Here is a 26,114-nt window from a genome sequence, read left to right on the forward strand (position 1 = left end):
GATATTTTTGATATCGAAATGAAATGTTTCGCAACATTGCTTCAAATTACAAAATCCGTTGAAATATTTGAAAAGTTTACAAATGATTTACAAAATGACGAAAATACTTCTATTCCAACAATGATCAGAAACATATGGAAGAAAGTTTATACAATGAGAAGAAATGCCGTGGATGCAAATCAGAACACAAATGCTAACTCTAAATCATCAGATCTCAAAAGCAACTTTTCAGAATTTTCAAATGATTTCACAACAAAAACAAAATTTGTTTTGCTAAGTAAAATCGAAAATGATTTTGAAGAAGTCTTCAAATTCATTTCATCCAAATATAGATTTAAATTCATTTTGGAAACATCTCAAAAATTGAATGATAGAAACATTTTAAGAATCAAGTCAATTGATTATTTAATCGACACTATTCCGAAACTTGATTCGGATAATGAGTTCTTCTTGGTATCAAATTTGGGTTCAGATTTCCATAGATGTGATAAATGCGATATTAAAACATATAATGAACTCCAAGATAAAATTACAAAACTTTATGAATTCATGAAAGCTAGAACTGATGTTGTAACTAATTATAATTTTCTTGCTTATTCAATGCATGTTACTTGCCCATATAATACATTAGAAAAAGCTATCAAAAGCAGCAAAGATAAGGTAAGAGAAATTTCATGGATTGTTATGTATAGAAATGCAATTATAACAAAAGGTGAAGATTACTTGAATGGATTAATTCAAATTTCACAAAAAGGTGATTCAGAAAGTCGTAAATTGAAAGCATTAGCCATATTGCAACGTCTCAATGGTCCTTTACCAGATATGAAGAGCTTAATTGAGTCATTTTCTAAAGACAAAAATAGATATCTTTATATTAATCTTTCTACAAAAGAAACAAATAATGAACAAGATATTTCATATCTCAAGCTATTTTTCAACATGTTCTTGGATACAATTGGCAACTATGTTACAAAGCAAGGCGGATTAATCTCAGTTATTGATGAACTTGTAAGTTTCATTAGATTACTTTTGAAAAGTAAAAGTTCAGCAAAACACGAAATTGTTTCGAATTTAATTCATGAGACTCTTAGAGGATTATCGCCAAATTTCAATAATGCTCAGCTTGGTTTATTTGTCGTGTTAGGCGTTGGCGGATTTCCAGAGTTTTCACTGCATTATTTCAAAAATGGAAAGGTTGATTATATGACATATAAAATGAAAGGATCAATTCCTTCAGCAAGAGTTCCTTTCGATCCAAACACATTCCACATTACTAAAGAAGAAGCTGAAAACTTCGAAAAAGTGTTTGAGTACATTATAAAAATGAGCAAGGAAGTTATTCCTGAAAAAAGAAAATTAGAAATTCAATTATTTTTGACATCCTTTGTTTGTATTTTAGAAAACAGAGAAAATTGTATGTTTTTCTCTGATAGTTTCATTGAAACTCTTGATGAAACAATGAAAGTTAAGATTCAAAATTACCCATTTAAGGAGTTTTATTTAGATAATTCTTACATTCCAATTAAACGCCCTTACTCTGGTACGTATTGCGGAAGACATGTGTTTTATGAAGGTGGAATCTACACTATTGTTGAAGAAAAGATATCTAAAATTAGATTTGAAAATGAAGTCGGATTTTTTGTTGAAATGAAACCAAGTCTTGCTCATATAATTGAAGATTCAAATCTCAATCGTAATGATTACTTTAAAGTAAAAGTAGATCCCGATGCTATAGTAGTTGTCTTCACCAGACTATGTTTACTCAATCTTTGGAATGCTGGTAAGTACCAAAATCCGTATTTGTTATACAAATGTCTATTTTCATTTTCCAAAAACAGATTGGAATTGAAAAATCCATTCTCCTCAGAAAATTTCGAGAATTTATCAATATTAAATATGAAGAGCTACAAATGGTTTATCAACAAAAAGATTGTTGAAAACTTTGGAGATGTTTGCAAATCAGCTATTTCTTTTTACAAGAATGCATTGTGTTACAGTTCGGGGGTTGATAAAACTGAACGTAATTCAAACTTTTTATTCCTTTATAAAAAAGAAGATCAAAGATCTGATATAATTATTGTAGATCATACACCTAAAAAAGATAATGATACCCACATATCAAGAAATGGGTATTGGACTCCAATTCATATATATCCTGAAGAAATTTCGATCAATGAACATTACAAACCAAGAAAATTGCATGATATATTTAAATACTGTTTGTTCTGAAATCAGCATTGATGAAACATTTTTCTACCCGATTTTAGGAAATATATTTGGTAAAAATGTTCAATATTTCAAACTCTTATGCAACACAATCATTATCAATCAAATTTTGACAAATGATCGATTCGAATTAGTAAAGCATTTCAATCTTTTATTACAGCTTCAAGACATATTATTCGAAGAGAAACTCGTTAAATTCGAGAAAGAAATGGCAGATGCTCCAGAACCAGTCAATTTCATTCAAGACAAATCTTTGGAAATGCTTCTTGATAGCTATGCAATCCAATTGTCTTTATCTGATTATTCAACATTACCAAGATATCCTAGATACCTTTATGCCAAGTATTTTGCTGATGAAATCAAGGATCTCATTACTTTGGATTGTTCAAAAACATTCAAAGATGTTAAACCAAATACAATATTGACTTTCCATAGCACAGAATGTGACGGAAGAGTATATATAAAAGATGGAAATGTAGCAATATTACCTTTTGTTCCACAACTTAGTTACAAAGTCCAATCAAGTCAATTCAGAATCGAGATTCTAGGTCCCACTGGTAAAAAATTCAAGTTTTTCATGGTTACAAAACTTCCAGTTGGTAAGTCTCTCCCAATTAACTTTAGGCAGATCATCTTAAGTGCTGAACAAAACTATAATTTCAACAATGATATTAGAATATGTCAATCTCTTCAGAGAAATATTGAATGCAGTGACTTTTACGGAACAGACAAAAGACTCTTGCATATGAGAACAGAATTCATTAGGAAATTCTCGGTTTTAAAAGAGAAATTCGATTTCCATCTTGAGTGTTCAATATTCGAAGGCTACCAGGCATTTATTGACAAGTGCAGAGACAAATTGCAAACAATGGTCTATGATTTATGTCATGATCTCCGTCACGATTTCAATCTCTATTTTTCAAGAAATGAGGCAAACAAGAAACACTTTAGAATGGGAGGAAAAGGATATATTGAGCAACTATATTCAATAATGAAAAGTAAAGGTATCAAACCTGAAATGTTAGGTGTATTCTTAAGATATTTCAGAGTCAATTTTGTTGGAGAAGGAGGTGTAGATGCTGGTGGCCCAAGAAGAGAAGCTTACGACAATTTAATGGCAGAAATCATTGATTCTGATGAATATTTCGTCAGATCTCCAAAGTCGAAAGAGATGGGTTCAGTTGTAAAAATACCATCATTAACTGCAAGACCAGAATATATTTCTTTGGTTGGATCTCTTGTTGCTTCAACATTTCTCAATGGTGTCAGATTCCCATTCAGATTCGAGAAATACATTTGGAAATCTCTTTTCGGATATCCTATAACAGCATCTGATGCAATGAGTATCGATTCTGAATTAATGTCAACTGTTAATTCGTTGCGCTGTGGATACAAAGGTGTTGTTAGAATGAAAAGTTTAAGTGGAGAATCACTTAAAGCATGGGAAATTACCGAAGAAACAGAAGAAGAAAAAGTACAATCAATACTTGATGAAATTATATCTCAAAGAATTAAAGAAATGAACAACGGTTTTGCACCATTCAAAGATGGTTTCCTTACAGTAATTCCTTTTAAATATTTGAAGATATTATCACCAGATGTTATTGAAGAATTATTATGCGGAGATAATGAAATTACTGCTTATCAATTAACATCAATTCTTCGTTTCAGAGGCAATTATCCATTACATTATACAATGTTCACAAGATGCATTGAAGAAATGACGAATAAAGAAAGAATTTCTTTAGTAAAGTTCATTACAGGAAACACAACAAAACCAGATTCAATTACTGTACATTTCTATGATGATGGCAGAGAACATGATATGAAGAATGGTCTTTTACCATATGCACATACTTGCTTCAAGTCCATCGACATGTATTTATATACATCATATGAGGTGATGCTTTCAAAGTTGAGAACAGCTATTGAACATGGATCTCTTATATCAGATGGAAAATTTGACTTCTCTGCTTATGTGGGAGGTTCTGGCAATTAATATGACTAAGTTTTATTTTTTCCTTATTTTGGGCATTCCATTATTATAGGTCAATACTTTTGATAAAATATTGTTTTTTATTATTATACTTTTCAGTATATACTCTACTTACAAGGTGACTTGATATGTTAAGGATGCAACGAAGACTTTGCGGATTATTAATTTACAATAAATTTGATTCTTATTTTTTATTACTTATTTTTGATAGTTTTCGTTCAGAAATTTTAATCATATTTTAAGTAAACATATATTAGCATTCTTCGCTATTTGGTTGCCGCAATGCGACAACCAAATAGCAAAAAATTCAATTTTTAAAATTATTTATTATTTAATTATCATTCAAACTCCCAGAAAACTGAGAGTTTTCGCTTAGTGTCTTTGGATTGAAAGTAAATTTATGAAAATTGGAGGGGTTCAAATTTTGATATTTTCTTCATGTAACTCTGTCAATGATATTTGCAGCATATGAAATAATTAGCTCAGATGTTTCTTTACAGTTTTTACATACTACATAATCTTTTTCATTAATATTTGTACCATATGAGAGAAGAAGTTCGGTAGTTTCTTAATTATTATAAAATGCTGTATTTTTATTATTATTCTCCATTAATTGTTGCACCATGCGAAATAAGAAATTCAACCATCTCTTTAGAACTAAATACTTCTGCAATACGAAGAGTTATTCCGAATTCACCTTTCCAATTAACATTTGCACCATGTAAAATAAGATATTCGGCCATTTCTTTATTGTTATTAGCTACTGCACATTGAAGAGCATTGCTCACAGCTTCAGATTTTTCATTAATCTTTTCACCATGTAAAACAAGAAGTTCAGTTATTTCTTTATTATTGTTACGTACTGCAATAGTAAGAGGGAAATTTTCATGCATATTTTGTACATTAATATTTGCCCCATGCGAAAGAAGAAGTTCGATTATTTCTTTATAATCAAAAAAAGCTGCTAAATGAAGAGCTGTCTGTCTATATCCATCTCTTGCATTAACATTTGCACCATTTAATAGGAAATATTCGCAAAGGGATGCAATATCAAACATCGATGAATAAAGAAAACATTCGTTAAAATCATTTGTTTGATCATAATAAACTAAAAATGATTCAAGATTATTATAATTTTGGCAGCATTCTAAATCGATCTCTATATTGTACTCATTCATCAAGAATGTAACAAAATCAATGTTGTGTGAAATAATTGCATAGTACATGCATCCACAATCTGGTTTTTGATATTTCAAACATTCACTCATGATCTCTGCATTTCCGCCTAAAAATGATAATTCTAGACATTTTTCAGTTATTTCTGAACTGAATTTTGTTTTCAATAACTTGAAACAATCAACTGCTCCATGGTAACAACATAACTCAAGTAATGTATAGTGAGTTTCTGGATATAATTTACTAACATGTTTTTGATCTTTATCAAATTCATCTCTTTCGGTGAATATGATGAATCTTTCTTTGTCATTATACATAATTGCTCTGTAAATTGTATTTTCTGTATGAATATCCAGATTTTTAAAATAATCTTTTTCGAAATCACGCGATTTGTCTAATTTAATTCCATATTCTTTATAAAACAGGAAGTTTGACAAATCTTTAACATATTTGACCTCTTTGACATGATATTCATCAGATACGAGTTTGGCAAGAGATAAATATGACTTTGTATAGCGATTGTTAAACGGAATTATGTTTAAAATTTCTCTTATAATCACTTGGGGAAGATATTTCTTTGAACCAATCAATTTTGTCTTGATCATTTGGTAAATTGAGTTTAATTCTCCTTCATTTTCGGTTTTTAGCTGATACAACGTATTATACAAATCGATGTAGTTTTTATAAGTACTTCGCAATTCAATGTATTTACTTGGGTGAATATCTTGATCAGACATGAAAAAAATTAAAAGTCATTTATTTGCATTTGACAATAAAAAATTTCTTTAGAATGCATGTTTGAAGGAGAAAATACTATGAATACCTGTGGAAAACAATGACCGCAAAATTTCGGATATAAATTAGTAATTTTGAATCAGATCATGGGTGTCAAATGGCACACCATTGCAAGTAAGTTCGAAAACATTATGATATTCAATAATAGACTTATTATTTTTCTAACATATTTTATAATTTTGCTTATTTAAGATTCAGTGTGAATGTTGCAACAAATATATCATCTTCGAATTCTACCAGAGATTGATCTCTATCAACTTTTAATTGATTAACAAATTTATTGAATCTTAAGATAGAATTGTTAAGGTAGTATAATATTAATGTGCCAAATAAGAAGCTTGACTGTGAAATCTAGTCGGAATTGAAATTTAAATTCTCCGAAATTGTAGTCACATTAATACTAAATATCATAAATGGTTCCTAATCATCATTTCAGAGGTTATAGTAAATGAAATTTTTTATAGAAATCAGAAACAGTGTAAAAATGGATTACATCAGCCAAACCTGCAGAAAATATGCCAATGAAATCACAAAAAAAAAATAAAGAAGTAAGATAAATTAACACATTTTATTCTGACTTTAGAAACCGTAGAGTGTCTTGCCTTGTCTCTTGAGAGCGTAGACAACATCCATAGCTGTAACTGTTTTACGACGAGCGTGTTCTGTGTATGTAACTGAATCACGAATGACGTTCTCAAGGAAGTGACGAAGGACGCCACGAACTTCTTCGTAGATATCACCAGAGATACGCTTAACACCACCACGACGAGCAAGACGACGGATAGCTGGCTTTGTGATACCTTGGATGTTCTCACGCATTACCTTACGATGGCGTTTAGCACCACCCTTACCAAGACCCTTACCACCTTTACCGCGGCCAGACATTATAAATTATGAACTCAAAAAAGTTGATTTTTATTTACTCGCCAAAAGAAATTCCCCGCCAAAAAATTAGAATCGTCTGAATGTTGTTTTTGGAATATCCCATATTATCTAAATACAAAAACTTACTTAAAGCTCGAATATCTGTTTTAATGAGCAGTGATGGAAAATTGAATGAACTTCATTTTGATGATATTCAAATTTTATAGACCTAAAATGTCGAAATAAAAAATTGAATAGATTTGGCGGGCAAAGTTGAGTTCATTAGTTTTCTAATGGCTCGTACAAAACAGACAGCTAGAAAGTCAACTGGTGGCAAGACCCCACGTAAGTCCCTCGGTGCCAAGGCCGCCCGCAAGTCAACACCAACAATTGACTCACAGGGTGCTAAGAAGCAACATCGTTTCCGCCCAGGTACAGTTGCTCTTCGTGAAATCCGTAAGTACCAGAAGTCAACAGATCTTCTTATCCGTAAGCTCCCATTCCAGCGTCTTGTCAGAGAAATCGCTTCTGGTTTCCGTGGCGATCTTCGTTTCCAGTCATCTGCTATTGCTGCTCTTCAGGAAGCTTCTGAAGCTTATCTTGTTGGTCTTTTCGAAGATACAAACCTTTGCGCTATCCATGCCAACCGTGTTACAATTATGGAACGTGATGTTCAACTTGCCCAGCGTATCCGTGGCGAACGTAACTAAACATTATTAATATGAATGCTTTTTTAAAATCTTAAAATTTTTCATTGTTTTCATCTGTAGCCAAAATATTGATACAAAAAAAAGCATTTGATGAATAAACCTATTCTTAAAAATAATTGCATTTTTCATAATAAACAATATTTTTTATAAATATACAAAATCAAAAGAATATTTACAAAATATATAAGATAATATAACAATGAATTAGTGGTTAATCTTCAAACTCTGGTTAACAACAATTGCTCTTCTCTTTACAGGGAAATCTGAAGCTCCAGGGAAAACAATAAACAATCTATCATAAGCTGACATTAATTTCCATAATTCCATGCTATCTTCAAGTGTTGTTGTTCCGTAATCAGATCTAGTCTTCATCTTAAAGGCCAATGTCTTAAATACTTCATCCGGAATCTTAGTAATCTCTTTAATTCTTTCTTTAGCGGCGTCAAATGTCTCTTTCGGTTTGACTAAGAAGTAGAATGGGTCAGAGAAGTAATCGGAACCTTCAGGTCCAAGTGATGAAACTCTAATGAAGAAATCCGACTGGGCAATGTTCATCTGATATTCAGGAACGATCTCTAGCCTTACAGGGTTCTCCAATTCCCTCAAGTTCTCCTTGAGATTGTAAAGTTTTCCGATCTTTCCATTATTTATTCCGCATGCTCTCACTTTTCTATCGTCGGCCACTTCATTCTTTTTCTTATTGAAATCTATGAGATCCGAAATCGTTTCATCGAAGTCATGGATCTGTACATCAGGCTCGCCAACGTGTACAGAATCTTCCGAGAAATATGTAATTAACCTTAAACATTTATCCGTTTTCTGGTTGTCACTTTTTTCGACGATTAACACGCTTACATTATTGACTGTCGGTGACGGTTTGAAAATGAACGATTTGTTTAAGGCTAATCTTGATTCTTGTATTGGCTTGATGTCATTTTCTCTGTACAAGAAACAAATCTGTGTCTGATCATCATAAATCATTCCAGAAATTTGACAAAGGAATTGTCTTAATTGGTCGAAGGAAATTGAAGAAGGAACGATACCTTTTCCGAGTACTTTGTTACCTGTGTTTGATACTAAATGGAATTTATATTCAAGAGACATGTCAGCGAACATTTGTTCTGGAGTCAATGGCATTTCTTCAGGGAAAACATCGTAGAAATACTCATAACCCTCGTCTTCAAATTGAGGAACTAAAGGAAGTCCTTCAGGAAATGTCGCTTCTTTTTTATCACTTGGCTGAAGGAATATGTAGGAACAATGCTTCAAATGAAGTGTCTTAAATGACATAGCCAAATCCAGTTTGGATAATATGTTTCTGTCATTTCTGAAGCCATAACATGTTGGAGGTGAAGTGAAGTTAACTTGAACAGCAGAAAGATGTCTTTGCAATGCTTCTCCGAGTTTCTCCTTTAGTTGTGAAGGCATCATGTACGTGATGTACTTGAATGGCCTCTTCGGAGATTTCCTGTCGTAATAGATCAAGAAGAAAATGTGGATCGACCTCGGAAAGTTTGGTTGCAGTTTCTGAGCGAAAATGTGACTTGTTGGCATTGCTTTGATGGGAGTTTCGTTGTTTGGAACTTGGCCAACGAAAATATCTTTCGCAAGATACCAAAGGATCACGTTCTTCACGTCAGCTTTCAGTATTTCCGCTACTTTGTTGTATAGATCTGTAACTAAATCAGATGTATTCAAAGTAACAGTTACAGGACTGAAAGTGAATGAAGAAAGTGGTTCGACATACTCGCAAACTGATCGAGAAATGCATTCTTCCGTGTAGAGAGAGAACTTAACTGTTGTTTCCAGAGCAATTCTCTCTTCTTCCCTGCGTCGGAATTCCCTGACAACATCGACAATGTTGCTTGGAATGCATTGGCTTGTTATAGGTGCAAAAATTCTGGCAAGTTCGGTCGTTCTGACGTAAACAAGCATGTAGGCACTGTATGTCTTTGGTTTGCCAAAAAATGGACCGTCATCAATCGAACCTTGGCCGCCGTAATTTGTGGAAACGGCTTTTTCTTCTGTGGCAGTGCGGACTGAGGAATCGTTGAAGAGATACCACTGGGAATCATTCTTCGTCTTAAGATAGGAGTAGTAATGGCCGCCAATTGGGTTTCCGGAATGGACAATTACGCCGGTAAGAGTAAATTCGGTGGATTCGTTCGAGGCTTCGTCCATAAAATCTTTCATGTCGATCTCGGTCATGAACTGGTATCTCGTGTTGATTTTTGTCATGGAAAGAGAGTTCGGATCAAATTCGAACCTTTGTAAGTGTAAAATTAAGACGTCTGGTAGATGAGTGAATAGAGTACTAATCATAGCTTTCTGTTTGCCCCATTCATCGGTCTTGTATTCGTCGATTTTTTGCGGTGAGATGTAATGTTGAAAAGATTTGTAAATATCTGGACATTCTTTGACAAGAAGCTGTAGATCTTCGAATGCCTCTGTATTGGAAAGCGATTTTTTGACTTTCGGAAATTCTATATGATGAATTTGTTCTCCGCAAAACATTTTCTGAATTTCAGCTGCTTCTGGTGTTCCTTCAAGCTTGGATTTAATTGCATCCATAAGAACACGACTGAATTCTTCAATATCATGTTGGACATTCGTATCTGCTTCGTTCCATCCAAATGATACTGTCAGTTCTTCTGTAGAAACGGCATATGGACTCATTTCCATGAGGGCAAAGAGTCTTTGTAAGTTAAATACGATTGATGTTCGATGATCTTCGTTTGTGGTGTTGATAGAATAAATTAATTTTCTGAAATAAGGGATATGGTACAAAACTTGCAAGAAGCTGTTCATGTAGCAAGTTGCACCAAGGTTAAGAAGGCCACAATATGGCGCTGCAATGCCGTCTTCGCCCAATAAAATCTGACTCTCCAGGAAGTTGTTCATTCTGAATTGCTTTTGGGATTTTATATCCTGTGCGCGAGATGTAATTCCCATCGAGCTCGTAGAAAATTTTTCTATCTCAGTAACTTGGAATTCACCATCTGAATCTTCGTGCTTTGACTTTCTTTTACGTTCTTTCTGCTCTTTGGGCGCAATTTTAATTCCTTTCTTAAGTCTAAATATCTTGATGACCACGCAGAGATTGTCTTCAATAGTCCAGCCATCTTCGATGATATCAAAAGGCTTAATTGGTAATTTTACGGTCGCGCTTGATACTGCGGCGCTGAGGACAGTATCAACATATTTAGAAACAACGTCGTTAGTGAAGTTATTGGTTATTGAGGCAAATAATCTAAACGTTTGAGGAGATTTAGCACGTTCTAATGTGAATTTTACCGGTATGCAATGCGAGTCGGTTGATTTAATGGTGACTACAAACGCGTTCGACCTAGGTGAATAATATTGAAATTTGTATTTCTCTTTAGGTTCAGACCAATCAACCAATATGCATTCATCTAGCTCGGTTTCGATGCCTTCATCCTTCTTTTGGGCTGGGGCATCAGATTCATCGGAATCGAAAGACTGTGACATTAATTTTTTTTGGTTTTGTGATTCAAATATGTGATGAAATTTATTGAAATTGATTTTATAATTGAATTTTTGATGGAATTAAGTACCTTATCTATAACCTAATAGAATATCGATTAGAAAAATGTGTAAACAGCTCCAAAAAATGAGAAATTAGATTTTATCCAGGAAATTATGTAATTTTTGATAATAATAAATTAATGAAAGTTTTTTTTTTGTGATTTGAAACATCACTGGTTTAGCTCTTAAATCGAAGGAGAAACAAGCAGGAGACTAGAAAGTACGTGATTGTATAATATTTAATTATCACTTGATATATTATAAGGTAAATCTAATGAATTATACATTTACCGATATGACATCATTGTAAGCATAGCACGTGATTAGTGATTTTAAATATTTCCTAATTGAAAACAGCGGAAGAAACAAAAAACAGGTAATATAGTAGTTATTCCAGCCACTAATGTGGGGAAAAAAAGAAATACATTATAATTGATATATTAGATGTTTAAAAATTTTACCGATTTTGAAAATGTATTAAAAATCAATATAAGTAGTACCTATGATGTAATGAGTGCCAGTATTACCTGAAACATGCAGGCCCCTATAGTGTGAAGTTGAAATTAAATTGATGATTCGCAAATACCGATATTTTCCCTGAAGTTCTTTATAAATCAATAGTATATAACAAATGCAGAATGTCAAGATGGATGATAATGGCTTTTGGCTGTCTATCAGCAATCTTGATAATTTGATAATAGTTAAAATTAAAGGAGAAAGAAATGCTTTATATGTACATGGTATAGCAATTAAAATTGTATTAATTTCATTCATTGAAGGAAGACATATTGGAATTTTGGAAATTTGCATATATTATTATTGATTACTAACTAATGTACTAATCAGTTTTTGATCAATATTAAAAAAATCCGAAACTGTAGCCCGATTTGTGAATTGTGGTGCTATCTCAATTTTTGGAAATATTGGCAATGATTTTAGAAACATTTTTAATAGGAATTAATAGTGTTTATTCATCAAATAAATAAATTGAAAAGAATAATATTTTATGAAAAGAAATGTCCTAACATGGTATATATTCAATATTATGAATAAAGATGATTAGAAAATTTGAGAAGATGGAGATTTAGAAATTGAAAAGAAATAATTAAATGTATGTTCATGAAAGATAATCTATTATAATATAGTAATTAATTTGAAAATTGAATAGTTATCAAAAAATTGAAAGGATTTAATATTATTACAGAAGAAAATTATTTTAATATGATTAATAATTTCTTACAATATATTTTCAAATAAGACTGTTAAATTTTTCAGAAAAATTATTGTATTTGAAAAACATTAGGAAACTTGATTCTATAATAATATAAATTTTTTAATTTAAAGTAAATTATGACACTTTTCTATAAAATTAATTCCCAAATGAATCTTCATACTGATGTATTTTTATTTTTTCATTTTTTCAATTTTTATGAAGCTATCTTTCAAATTTTCCTTTTTCAAAGAGCATACAAAAATTTTCAGAATTAATGAATAAACGATTTTTCGTTCTCAAAAGTTATTATCCTCATTATTGTTGAATCAAATCATCTCTAATAATATTCCATATCTAAAATAGTTGAAACAGGAGAGGTAGGGCAACGATAGGTCAAAAAGGCTTCTCTGATAGATTTCCTTGCCTTTTGGATATGCTATAATATATAGCCTAGCATGAGAGGATATGATTTCAAAAGTTAGAACATAACTTAGGATCTTGAGAAAAATGAAAAATAAAAATTACATAAAAAAAGAAAAATTTTATCTAATTTGTTTTTTTGGACCGAATAAGTAATTTTATTGAATTTCAATACGACACATAGATTTTATTATTAGTAATAAATATAATGGTTTACTATTAACAAGGAACCTAAACTAATGAAAATTTGATTTCAAATATTGTATATGATTATCATAGATTACCAAAATATATTGCTATTTATGAGGATATAATATTGATTATTAGTAAATTGTATAAATTTAATAAATATACCATGAATATTGAATGAATTTCTTGATTCATAGGGGTAAAACGCGCTTTTATATGATTTAGACAGAGAATTTATGAGATGTAAATAACACAATAAAGGTTTATATTGAATATTTTCTAAAAATAAATCGAAATTATAAAAAACAATACATTTATTCATTGAAACTACTTGGACAAATATGAAACAAGCATTCAGGCAATACTTTTGAGACTTCAACGCATCTGATAATTTTTATATAACTTCACCTCTTATGCTTAGAGTGGAGGTATTGAGATCGTATAAGTATAGATGAGCTCACATTCAGATATGATGTGTGAACTTCTGTTTTCACTGCAATTTTGAATCAGAATAAACTCAAAACAAGAATAAAATGATATACTCACTCTCTAAATGTGTTCGAGATTTAAAGTTGTATGAATAAAACGATTCATCTTTCGAAGCCTCCCATTTAATGAGAGACTTCGAAAGATGAATGTATTCATGTAGATGAAATACTATATATGACCATGTGTGATACTAAAGATATCAAAATGTTCATTTTTAAGTGCAATAGAAGGGTTATCTCTCGTAAAATCTCAATTTAAGGAAGATTTAGAAAGAACTCCTTTCCTAAGTAGATAGTGTGTGGTTTCTGTCTTTTGGTTGATCAGGAACTATGAAATTAAGTCGGACAGAAAGAAGTTCTTTCCAAAACAGACTCCAAATGAGTTGTTCGAAAAGAACTTCCTTCTGTATATGGATAATTGTAGTTACCGCACTGAAGTATGTGATTGTGATGATGGAGTTCTCGATAAATCTAAAATCGGATTAAGATTAATTGAAAACTCAAGTAATTCTTTGAAATCTTGTGTTGTCTGGCACTATAATAACCAAAGAATGAGAATATTATGTTGAATGATGAGTACGTGTGCTCGGCATTCGCCGAGCGAATTGAGTTTAACGTACTATGAAAAGTGACAAATTTGGGCTTTTTTTCTTAGGGTTATGATCTCTTCCTTTCTGCTCAATACGACAGAAATGAAAGAATGAATTTGTACTCCCTAATTGATTACTACAATCTGTATCTATCTTTAACATAGAATTAGCTGCATTGTGATTTATACTCCAGAATTATTCAATTTAAGATCAACCTCGTAAATTTTAATCATATTGCACCAATACTCCTACGTTGAGATAAGAACATGATTATACATACCAAAGCCCCATATTAAAATCAAAATTTAGCACCTCCATTATGCAACCACATTATTCGTCGCAAATAAGTATATTTACGCATATTATGATGCATATTCACACAACTCGTATACATGAAAAGTTATTAAAATCAGACAAAATTATTGCAATAAGGAAAAAAAAACAACTTTCTTATATATGTTAGTAATGAATTACAAATATTTCTACAAAGAATGCTCAATACTTCATATAATCTTCGAATATTTCTTATTACAAGTTAATACATTTTGACTCGAACATGATAAACAAAAGCTGACACGCTGATTACTACATTTATGAAAATATAGTACGTTTCCATTCATCTGTTTACTTGTTTTTGTTGGAATAAAATCATTTTTTTTTCTTTCATGAAATAAGAATTTTGCTGCGAAAGCAATATCTCTAACAATAATTAATACATTACGTCAACTCTGGAATGAGTATTTATCAAATATGATATCAAAATCAAAAATTAGTTGTTTTTTATGAGTAAAAACGATGTAAATTGATTATTTGACTAATTATCAAATACTTTGATTTTCCAAATTTTTTTCGAAATTGATTTTTTCATGTGAAAATTCAAATTGTTTAATTTCATTTTTGAAATTTTGAATTTTTTTTGGAATTTTGAGTTGATCAATTCAGCAGAATTGATAATGCTATTGCTTTAGGGCATACCACAAGGTGATGAATAAAAGGTGAACATTAACAAATTATTTTAAATCGCAAATATCATCCTCATCAACTTTAATTCTAAAAAGAACTGTACTGAATTATGAAAATGCATGATTTACATTATTAAAATCTTTGAATGAAAATAGTACAAGATAAGTTTTTATTCATTTTTAATTAGATTTAAACGAAAAACTACTCCATATTAAAATTTAAGTCGAGAAATCGTATTTTGTTCTTATTTGTTAGCATTTTGTAGACATTCTAATCTTGAATTAATTTGTTACATGATATTATTAACAAATTTATCTGAAAAAATATGTTAATATGGAATAAACCATGATTATATAAGCTATCAATGCTATATATACATATGTAAAAGATTCATATTAACTCAATTAACAAAAATGATAGATTTTCATAAAGGTTCAATCTAGGTTCGTCCGAAAATTTTGATTTTTATATAGAAGACATAGTTTCATATACATAATTAAATTTTCAAACAAATTTGATCATACCATTTATTAAGCAGGATAGTATATTAATTACTATCAGTATAAAAATATAAAAATGATTATATTTAATTATTGCATAATTTAGTCAAAGAGTTATAAGCCTCAAGTGATCGTTATAACCTTCAATGCACGTATACTTTATTGATTCATAGATATTTAATCTATGTTTGACATGTTGTTGTCGTCATTCGTTTTGTTTCCATTCTTCCTAAGTTAGAATTAGAGAATACACCATCCACATCATCTAATTTGGTCCTCAGCGATAGATTGGTTCATTTTGGAGGAGTCCCATCAGACAGTTTTCGAGCACCAAATATCAAATTTTAATGTATACAAATCTTTAGTGATTTATCTCTTTTATGATGAGTAAAAGGTTTCTGCTCATCAACATTTGATTTCCGACATATATGATTTCTAATTGCAATTATTTACTTTCTTTTTATAATCTAACTCTGTGACTCATACCATAAATTAATTATTGGAAAGTGTCAATATGTTTGGCACAACGCATGGCGGAAGATACCAAACCATGCAGGGAATATGATACGTTTAAGATCTCCGAACTTTTTTTCCAAAAATTTTCTATCGTTGCCCTACCTCTTTAATGACTGATCACAACGATAAAAATTTTTGAATACCTTCTCAATCTTGTCTTCATTCTTTTAAAGTTTAATCCACAGAATGAGTCAGAGTCTTCGCAAGACATTTTCAAAGAAGAATGATGAGAAACTTCTTGCCATTATTAAGAATATTGGAACAAGTGATTGGAAAAAAATTGCAGATAAGATGCCTAACTTCACAGCCAGACAGTGCAAGGATCGTTATAACATCTACCTTAAAGAAACCAATAAACAAGAGCCGTGGACTCCAGAAGAGGATCAGCTTCTTATAAAATTACAAGCAGAATACGGTTCGAAATGGACACAGATTTCGCAATTCTTCGAAGGAAGAAATATTAATAATATAAAGAACAGATGGCATAGATTCATCAAATTCAGGGTAGAAGAACAAGCCGAAACTACTCAAGATACCAAACAGGAAGAACAGAATACACCAAAAGAAATTTTACCAAATTTTAGCTTTACCGACCTAATGGATGCTATTGAGTTCCCTGAAAATGATATTTTCATGGAATTATGCTTCTTATAGAGATATCCATTTCAATTTTATTTTAAATAGAGGGCTTCTTTGCTTAACAGTAATGCAGAGTTAAGGAGAAATAATATATTATTACTATTCATTTCTGAAATATAAACATTTCATCTATTGCTTCAAAAAATTTTATTGCTTTTCAAAATTTATTTAACCGAAATAATATACTATTTCTCAAATAATAATCAGTCGCTATTCAATTTTTCTTTTAATTAACAATTCATATTGAATGATCTAATTTAATTGTTGAAATGAGTTATCAAGGCATTTCACAACAAAGTAAATCACGATCTTTTGCAATGAATCAATGTCTATTTTTGGATCCTATCAATTATTTTGCTTCAATTTTTTATTGTATTTATTTTATTAAATAAAACATACATATTTTAAAATCGCAGTCTAAAAATTGAAATATATCCTTTCAATCCCACCTTTCACAAATTTGAATTGCAGATTATAAATTGTATTGACAACTTCGATTTGGGAAGATGATCGAATATTTTGGGATTGTGTCATAAAATGAAATTATTTTTCATCTTATTATATTAAAAGTACCAGTAAAAACCATTGTAATTTGAATTCTAACAAAATTCCCAACAACAATGATATTAATTCTTAAATTCAAATCATAATAATTGATAAAAATTTCGTGTAAACCGTTTTTTACTGGCAATCCGATAAAAAATATGCTGATTCAATTTCTATTCCTTCACCTCTGCTTTCCTAGATCCTTCCTTGTATATGATAAATGAAAATATCTAGATTTTAATTTAAGAGTGACCTTCTAAATTTCACAATCATGTGATTCAATATTTGATGATTCATTTCTCAACATTTAATCACTTTATTTCTTTTTAGGTGTGACATCAACAAGCAATGGAAATTTTCAATATGGCTGGATTTATTTTCATTCAGTTGTCCCATCTTCCTTAAGGGTGCACCCGCATGTACGTTTATTTGAGAGGAGGAGGATTACCCTCTCAATTTTGAAAGCTTCGTTAACTTAATATCTCGATGAATATTGGATTAAAATTGAATTTACCCATACCAATATATCTGATACAATATCCTTAAGTTTTACTAAAAAGAATTTTTTAAAATCCCTGCAGATTCGGGGATTTTTAAATTTTTTGATTTTTTTCGAAAATTTTTCGGAAAAAAATATTTTCAGAAGAGCCTTAACGGCTAAGTTTTATGTTTAATGTTGAGTATCAAAAAGAATGGGCATCTGATATAGCCATCATATATCCCAGAAGCAAATAAAAATTCTGACTTTTTAAGCATAAAAAATGAAATTTTATTTTTTGCAAAAAACAGGCCACCCGGATGTACGTTTATTTGAGAGGAGGAGGATTAAATTTTTGAAAGCACTAAAATTTGTAAATATGCTAGTTATATAATAATATGCATTATTTTAAAAAATAAAAATTAAAGCACGTTAAAATTTTTTTGATGAATTTTTACAAAAGCTACTCAGGATAATGCAAGATATGAGTAGTTAAACATAAATTTCAAATCAGATTTTACTTATAATAATATTTTAAATTTCCGAAAATTAAGTTCAGATCGACTCTATACGTAGTAAATACTAAATAAGGTGCCAAAAACCTATTAAACAGTATCAAAACTATCAAGATTGTAATGTTTTTGGAGAAAAATTTATAGAATTATGGACTTCAAACAGATATTATGTAAATAAAAATAATATAATGAATTTATTTATTCGTATAATAGCAGTAATAAGTCGATTATTCACTTCTACTTCTGAGATTTGAATTTAATTTCGACAGAAAAAGAGATTCAAGAGGAAAATACTAGGGGATACAAACAGCCACCATGACAGGATTATTATGGAGCCAAGTTGTATTTTTTGATATTTTTAGAGTTTTCCTACCTATTTAGGTACCAAGTTATTGCTTAAAAATTAAGGATCTAAATTCTGAAGTTTACATGACCCTCCCGGGCGCACCCTTAAAATACTTTTGAAATCTAGTAAGGTCTTGATATGCCTAATCGATATCAGATTTGATCATGTTTAATTCTTCAGATCAATTTCACCCTCTTTTTATAAATCATTCAAATTTCAATAATTTATCCGAGCCGGGTCGTTTATAAAAGAATTCAAATGAAATTTATTGTAAATCTATCTATTTTTCCAATCTGAATCAATTTATGTGGTTTAGACATAAAATACAAAACTAATTTTAGCAGATTTTATTTCATTTTGTTTTAATACAATCTTTTTACCATTTTTAAGCCTGAAAACATATATTACAGATGATATATCAGGTATTTCCAATGAAATTTCGTATTAACACCAATAGTTAATAAAATTTTCATTCAAATTTGTCTAATATACAATCTTTTACCTTCTCTTCAATAACAACTCTTAATATAACTTTTGATTTCAAGACTTATCTATTACGTCATACATCATTAAAAGATATTAATATAGATATGCATGAATGTTATAGTAACAATGAAATAAAATGCTAAACTCCGACATATATGCAGATCATATATAACTTCATTGTAAATGTTACTTCAGTGCCATAAACTACAACATAATCCATAAGTTTTTTTTTTCAATGAGATTTTCTTATTAATTTTTTTTTTGTGAAGAATACCGGAATATTTCAGTCATGTAAATGAGTGCTTTCCCACAGTTTATATCTTCTGTAACATGTCACAAGATACTTGGACCAGATGATTTAATCAGGGATGGTTACGAAAATTTTCGAACAGGGAAAGCTGGCTTTTCTTCGGGACAATTGTTATTAAAACTTTCTTCTATGAAAAACTTGTTTCCAAGGATCTTAGAACGATTACCAGAAACAACTAAAGAAGGACAACGTGATATTGAAACATGTTTTTCGCGAATTATGATTTTAAATCAATCGTTATTTTACTATATTGAACTATTCGACAGCTGTGCACCAAAATCTGCTCAGTGCAGAACATTATTAGCCCAACTTTACAGTCCTCTGCAAGAAATACAAAAACACATTCCATATCTAGCGATTGCAACAGCACCTACAATGGAGAGGTACTTAGATACAATAAAGAAAGCTATCGAGACATCTCAAGCATGCTTCGAACAAATCCTTGTCAATGTTTTAAAATTTGATATCGCATTAAGCAAAAAATCGAAGCCATTACCAGTAATACAAAGACAATATGCAGTTCTTGTATCAAATGCATTACAAAACCTAGGACTATTTGAGACAAATGCCTTATTTGCCGCATCATTTTACAAAATTTCTCAAGATGAGGAAAAATCGAAGAATATTACTAAGATTTGTACAATGATTTCTTCATATATCAAGACAATATACGAGAATAACAGATTTGAATCAGTTTTCATGACAGATAAATTGAATTTTATTATTTCTCAATTTCCATTCATTTCTAGAGTCATTGGCGAAATTAAAGATCTTATGCCCATCAAAGACTTTACGAGTTTAACTGTTTCAGCCATAAACACGCGAAGATCTATAAATGAATTAATATCCAAACTTGAATTACAAACAATAACAAATGTAATCAAAAGTGTTGCCAATGTATATCTAGAAAATGAGCCAACGCAAGGCTTAATCCAAATGATGAAGTCATTATTGAATATAATTTCTGAAAAATACCAAGAAGGACTTCAAAACGGAATTGATAAGACAGAAATTTCTTCTTACAAAGTGGTTTTGACCCTTTTATCTTCTGATCTCAAATCAAAAGACGAAATTTGTTTGGTTTTGCTGTTGGCGGTTAGATTTACAATTTTAAACTTCCCTAATTTCAGTTTGAAAGAAAATTTGTTACTAACCGTTTCTGACAAAACTGTTTTAATCGTCAAAATAATTTACAAAGAGTTTATTTCTTTGTTGAATGAATTACGAGTAATTATTGACCAAAACGTTGAAAATCTCAATGAAAATGATTTAAATCAATTAAATTATTTTCTGAAGATTACAAAAAAACCGCCGAAATTTGACACCGAATCAGATGATTTTTTATTGAGGCAACAATCGATATTTGATGCTTTCACATGTGTGTTATCTCCTCTTATGAAATTAATCAATAAAACACAAAATGAAACATCCAAAAATAATTTGTCAGATTTTTATAAAAAAGTGACAAATTTACAAAGGAATTTTTCGATGTTTTTGAATTCTTATTACATGTGTTTTGCTGATCTAGTAAGAATAAGAAGTGAAGATTGTTTATTTACATTGTTTTATCCTCTCCAAAATTTGACACCCAAAAATAACGTATTTTTCAATTCTTGTCAGAATTTTACAAATATTTACAATTTATTTTGTCAAAAACACCAAAAATTTTGACATTTGACATTTCAGAGATATTTAAATTGATAAATCTTTTGAACGGATTGCCAGATATTTACAATGATTATTTGATTGGTTTAGAACATGAAATACAAAATCCACTTTACAAAATTTTACAAATTTCTGCCAAAAGTTTACAAAATCTTTGTTTGAAGTTTCCGAAACAAATAATAAGTTTTTATTCATTGTTGAACATCAATGACAAAACAGACTTTTCTATGGCTGTTTTGGCAGGAACATTCAGTTCTTTGAACCTTATAAATACAATACAAAACACAATGAAATTCGATATAACGGTTTTGTATCAAATTTCTTTCCCTGTCACTTTTGCAATGACCACTGACCACTTATTGACAATGAAAGAGGAAAATGTGAACCAAAACATACTACAGAACTCAAATACTTTGAAGAGTTCTTATGACGTAATTTGGCAAATTCTTTTGGATTCGATTGTTTCAGAAAAATCTGTAAAAATTTTGAGTTACGTATCGGCTGTCAAAAATTTGAATAATGAGTTGTATAATTTAGTCTTGGGAATGGATTATCCTAAAGTAAAATACGAATTGCCGCAAAATATTTCGCAATTAAAGAAATATTCTGACCAAATTTCTTTGATTAAAGTAGAACAACTCAAAATAAGTTCTCAGGTGTTCATGAAGTACTTTAGAAGCAACACCAATGTTTTGGACATCTATTTCAGTTTGATCAACAAAAAAATACCAAAAATTTTGGATTTTTTGTCACTTTTTGATCAATTCAATTTACAAACTTTTGTTCAGAAGTTATGTGAATATTCTATATCTATATACTTAGAAAATGATATTCCAATACATTTCAGATCAGTTTTCAATGAAAATTTTGAAAATTTGATAAAATATTCTTCTGATTTCATCAGAAAACCTGATCAAGGTAGTTCAATGTTACAAATTGTAGATAAAATCACCAGATTTGATGCTATTTATGAAATCAAAGACCTCAAACAAAATGATTTTGAAAATTATTACAAAAATGTCATGAGAAACCTCTTGATATCATTGAATAACCTAAAGATATCAATAAAAACTCCTAAGAACAATGTTTTGTTCGGAATCTTAAGTTATTTAAACAAAATTGAAATATTCCAAGAGTTTTGTGGCCAAAAACAAGTTGAAACACAAAAGTCAAAGGAAATAGTTATATCAGGATTCTACAAATCATCAACAATTGATGATTTGATCAATCAATTTTTGAGATATCTGACAAACGTTGATTCTGTTCTTTACCACGGTATCTCAATGATGGTGGACCAAGACAACATGGTCAATATCGCATACGACAAGTCCGAAATCTTCAGAAACGAAATCAAAAAAGGAAAAGAAGGAAAAATTTCGGAAGTTTTCCTATCGGTATCGGACATTTTCGTAATTGTGTCCCATGTTCTTTCGATTTCTGACTACATCGAAACACCTTTGTCGTTGAAATGCTCAATAACTTTCTTATCTCTCATCCAGAAGTTGGCTAAGTACAATTCTGACATGAAGAAAGGCTCAAAGAACAAAGATTTCATCAATAATCTTATAAATGACTTGGATTATCTGATAAATATTATCGAATATCCGAAATTCAAGGAACCATCCACTCCAACATCATTTAGATTATCTCAATATGGTTTCTACAACCTTGTTTTGAGATTATCTACTATTTTTAGTTTCATTATTGAATTATCAACGTGGAGCGTCATTCCTTTGATGTATGAAGAGGGTCAGAGGGACTTTTTAAGCCTAATGAATGCTTATATCCCTATAACACAGACTTGTTCTTCATATTTTTCAAATTTAGATCCAAAAATTAAAAAAATTTACGAGAAATTCGAGAATTCAGCGCAAAATCTCGTAAATGAATCAAAGAACATCAGAATTGGACCTGATTTCGAGTCATTCCTCCCAGCTTTGAACAGTTTTGCTTCAGATTTGATTTCATTATCAAATTCAATCTCAGAAATGAAGCAAGAGATGTCAATAAAGATAGATAAGAACGTAATCAACCAAATACCAGATGATTACATACTCCCTGTCACTCCAGAAATAGGAAGATTGCCAATTTCTGTTTTCAATGAAATAAAAATTTTGTCAAAACCGTTTGACGAAATTTTGACGAAGATTTCAAGTAAATTATCAAGTATCGACGAAAATAAAGTGAAAGAAATCATCAAATCATTAATAGAATTCAGGAAAATCGCAGAAAACTTTTGCGAAATTTCTTTATCAATGATTTCGTCTATTCCTGATTTTTCGAACCAAATTCGAGTCCAAACTGTCTTGTACAACATCAGTTCTTTGATATCATCATTGCAGAACATTGTAAGATCGAAGCTGTTGGGTACTTTGCAAAATGACAAAGAAATTTCTGAAAATTTGACAAAAATAAAGTGTCAAAAAGAAAAATTGATAAATCTGACACAAGAAATATCATCACAGAATGTTGTTAAAAACAATGATGATGCAAGTAATTCATTAACTGTTTGTGCACAAGAAGTAGGTGAAACTCTTTCGAAATTGTTTGTTTTAGACGAAAAACAAAAATCGAATTTCGACTCAAAAATTTTACTTTCTGCTGCAAGAATTGTTGAAAGAGCTCGCCAACTGACAATGATGCAGATAGAGAAGCATGGGCACATTGACAATGAAAAGGGAATGATTCACGCCGCAGGGGAAGTTACTGAAGCAGTAAAATTGTTTTTAATTGTTGCTGAAATGAAAAATGATGAAGATTTGAACTACAAAATTGTTTCAGCTGCAAAAATAATCAATGCAAGTGTTGCTTCTCTTGTCGCCTGTGTTAATGTTAAAGGTGGCGACAAAGAAAAGATTATCAATGATGAAATTAAAAATTTGAAGAATTTCACTGAAAAAATTATCAAAGAAACTGAAGCGAAAATTTTCAAGAAATTAGAAGAAAATGACAAGAAAGATAACAAGAAAGTTATGATACCTGTTATACTTAAACTAAATCTTCAGAATGAGATCAACGCACAATGGAAGAAATGCGAAGAAGAAGAGAAGAAATTATACGAATTTCGAAAGCGCAAAATTTGATATTTTTAATATATAAAAAGTTTGTTTGTTTGATATAATTTAAAATATATTTGTACTCTTTTTTATTAAAACATATTTTCGTTTAGTTTGAGCAGAAGTTATAGAACACATTTAACCTTCTTTCTTTTGTATTTGCGAAATTAGTATCTAATATGTATTTAGTATTCTGAGATGAAATTGATGATGTTAGAGTTTCATGTAATTTCTGGTTCAGGAATGTTTCAAGCAATTGCTATAACCTCAAATCAAGGTTAACACCAATATTGATCCATACTTAAACCATTAAATATAATCTAAAAAGATCTCTAAAACTAGTTTGGACATTGAAAAAATTCCAATCTTTTTTTTACTGATTAAACTGAATTTTATATATTATTTAACCATATCTATGGATATTACATTGAACTTTTTTTCGTAAAGATAATCTGATTTCACTTTTTGAATTCATTTTTAAAATTCAATGACATTCAATGCTGTCGTATCAATTTAAATTCTGAACCTTTCAAAATTGAAAGTATTCGATGGATAAATTATATATCTACAATAGATAAGAATGGAAATTTTGAGATTTTGAACTTTTTAAAACCGTAATTTGACAGAAACTTTCTCTGTCAGATTGATAAAATGGTTCCGAATATTCCAGGTTTCAACATTTTATTGGTCCGCCTTGCCATGGACTTGGCAAATACAGCATACAGTGGCATGCGCGCTTTCACAGGCGGAACTATGATGTATAACAATTCTAGAAGTGCAAAAGGACAACCAGTTTTTTATGTCTATGAAAAGAATTCCGCTCTTTGGGTTTGCATTAGAGGTTCAGTATCACAAGCTGATTGGGAAACCGATTTCGATTACAAGGAATCTCCTCATAAATTTGGAAATTATTCAATAACTTGCCATGGTGGCTTCTATAAGAGTGCCAAATTTGTATATAGTAAGATCAAACAACTTCTTTATGATTATGATGGCTATATTTATATAACTGGACACTCTTATGGTGCATCCGTTTCAACTATCGTTTCGTTAATGGCAATGACTGATCCTAATTTAGCAGGAAAGCTTGACAAAATAGGTGGATTTTGTTTCGCTGCGGCTCCATCTGTTAATAAGATTCCTTCTCCATATGATAAAAAGATTTGCACATTTGTATATAATAATGATATTGTTCCAACAATTTCTATTCCTAATTCCTATAACAATTTCAAACCAATGATTCCGAAATCAAAAGCTTCAAAACCTTTTGTGGTTGGAATCATCCAAGCAGCAATTTCAATATTTAACAATCAGAAGCAGCAATTTAGTAAATCTCTTTACAAGGCCATTATGGCAAAGGTGGATCCAATTGTAGACGACTTAATAACTTATAGTATAAACCAAAGTTACATTAAAGTTTCAAATCTTGTTGGCACTGTATACGCACTAAATAATAAAAACGAAAAACTTGAAGCCGATCTTGTTCCCGGAACAAAATATAAACTTGTCTCAATTTCTGCAACTTCTATGGATGATCACCATCAATCTAAATATATTAATGCTCTTAAGCATAAAACCGATTGATTTATTCTATCAATACATTTTCTCTCTAAACAAAATATTATTCTTTTTTTTTTAATTCGAATTAGACTGAACTATAACTATTTCATCTTTATACTATTAGAAGGAGTTAATTCATAACAAACATTTATTCATACATATTGACAATTCGTTTTCAGGCATAAGCAAATCCACAATTGGTCCTGAAAAAAGACAAGTAAATCCACAGTTACCACTAAATTTGAATCCAAAAACATTCCATGAGGGAACAGCATTTCTTTACTCATTCAAAAAATTCAAATTCAAATATTATCATTGTGA

At 30.3% G+C, this 26,114-nt stretch overlaps 10 protein-coding genes across 10 annotated transcripts, besides 2 other annotated features; 7 read left to right on the forward strand and 3 right to left on the reverse strand.

Annotated features, from left to right (window-relative positions):
* Positions 1–18: 18 nt before the first annotated feature.
* Positions 19–2,229, forward strand: TVAGG3_0337650 (ubiquitin protein ligase protein; the record flags this gene model as incomplete). Its single annotated transcript, XM_001324124.1, has 1 exon — positions 19–2,229. The coding sequence occupies one exon, from the start codon at positions 19–21 to the stop codon at positions 2,227–2,229; it is 2,211 nt and encodes a 736-aa protein (XP_001324159.1).
* A 205-nt stretch (positions 2,230–2,434) lies between these two features.
* Positions 2,435–4,225, forward strand: TVAGG3_0337660 (ubiquitin protein ligase protein; the record flags this gene model as incomplete). Its single annotated transcript, XM_001324123.1, has 1 exon — positions 2,435–4,225. One exon carries the CDS (start codon positions 2,435–2,437, stop codon positions 4,223–4,225), a length of 1,791 nt encoding a protein of 596 aa, XP_001324158.1.
* Positions 4,226–4,452: 227 nt separating this feature from the next.
* On the reverse strand, positions 4,453–6,135 carry TVAGG3_0337670 (protein ubiquitination; the record flags this gene model as incomplete). The annotated part of the gene is made up of 1 exon (XM_001324122.1): positions 4,822–6,135. One exon carries the CDS (start codon positions 6,133–6,135, stop codon positions 4,822–4,824), a length of 1,314 nt encoding a protein of 437 aa, XP_001324157.1.
* Positions 6,136–6,402: 267 nt separating this feature from the next.
* Positions 6,403–7,126, reverse strand: TVAGG3_0337680 (histone H4-2; the record flags this gene model as incomplete). Its single annotated transcript, XM_001324121.2, has 1 exon — positions 6,773–7,078. The coding sequence occupies one exon, from the start codon at positions 7,076–7,078 to the stop codon at positions 6,773–6,775; it is 306 nt and encodes a 101-aa protein (XP_001324156.1).
* A 224-nt stretch (positions 7,127–7,350) lies between these two features.
* On the forward strand, positions 7,351–7,880 carry TVAGG3_0337690 (protein heterodimerization protein; the record flags this gene model as incomplete). Its single annotated transcript, XM_001324120.2, has 1 exon — positions 7,351–7,767. The coding sequence occupies one exon, from the start codon at positions 7,351–7,353 to the stop codon at positions 7,765–7,767; it is 417 nt and encodes a 138-aa protein (XP_001324155.1).
* A 22-nt stretch (positions 7,881–7,902) lies between these two features.
* Positions 7,903–11,276, reverse strand: TVAGG3_0337700 (ubiquitinyl hydrolase protein; the record flags this gene model as incomplete). Its single annotated transcript, XM_001324119.2, has 1 exon — positions 7,972–11,256. One exon carries the CDS (start codon positions 11,254–11,256, stop codon positions 7,972–7,974), a length of 3,285 nt encoding a protein of 1,094 aa, XP_001324154.1.
* A 2,919-nt stretch (positions 11,277–14,195) lies between these two features.
* Positions 14,196–14,243: a mobile genetic element.
* Positions 14,244–15,749: 1,506 nt separating this feature from the next.
* TVAGG3_0337720 (RNA polymerase II transcription regulator recruiting protein) lies at positions 15,750–17,212 on the forward strand (the record flags this gene model as incomplete). The annotated part of the gene is made up of 1 exon (XM_001324118.1): positions 16,379–16,846. One exon carries the CDS (start codon positions 16,379–16,381, stop codon positions 16,844–16,846), a length of 468 nt encoding a protein of 155 aa, XP_001324153.1.
* Positions 17,213–17,782: 570 nt separating this feature from the next.
* Positions 17,783–18,819: a mobile genetic element.
* Positions 18,820–19,497: 678 nt separating this feature from the next.
* On the forward strand, positions 19,498–21,183 carry TVAGG3_0337740 (uncharacterized protein; the record flags this gene model as incomplete). Its single annotated transcript, XM_001324117.1, has 1 exon — positions 19,498–21,183. The coding sequence occupies one exon, from the start codon at positions 19,498–19,500 to the stop codon at positions 21,181–21,183; it is 1,686 nt and encodes a 561-aa protein (XP_001324152.1).
* A 920-nt stretch (positions 21,184–22,103) lies between these two features.
* On the forward strand, positions 22,104–24,260 carry TVAGG3_0337750 (I/LWEQ domain family; the record flags this gene model as incomplete). Its single annotated transcript, XM_001324116.1, has 1 exon — positions 22,104–24,260. One exon carries the CDS (start codon positions 22,104–22,106, stop codon positions 24,258–24,260), a length of 2,157 nt encoding a protein of 718 aa, XP_001324151.1.
* A 624-nt stretch (positions 24,261–24,884) lies between these two features.
* On the forward strand, positions 24,885–25,817 carry TVAGG3_0337760 (lipase; the record flags this gene model as incomplete). Its single annotated transcript, XM_001324115.1, has 1 exon — positions 24,885–25,817. The coding sequence occupies one exon, from the start codon at positions 24,885–24,887 to the stop codon at positions 25,815–25,817; it is 933 nt and encodes a 310-aa protein (XP_001324150.1).
* Between the last annotated feature and the right edge of the window lie 297 nt (positions 25,818–26,114).

This window comes from Trichomonas vaginalis, chromosome V (genome assembly GCF_026262505.1).
Source record: "Trichomonas vaginalis G3 chromosome V, whole genome shotgun sequence".
NCBI classification, from domain to species: domain Eukaryota; phylum Parabasalia; order Trichomonadida; family Trichomonadidae; genus Trichomonas; species Trichomonas vaginalis.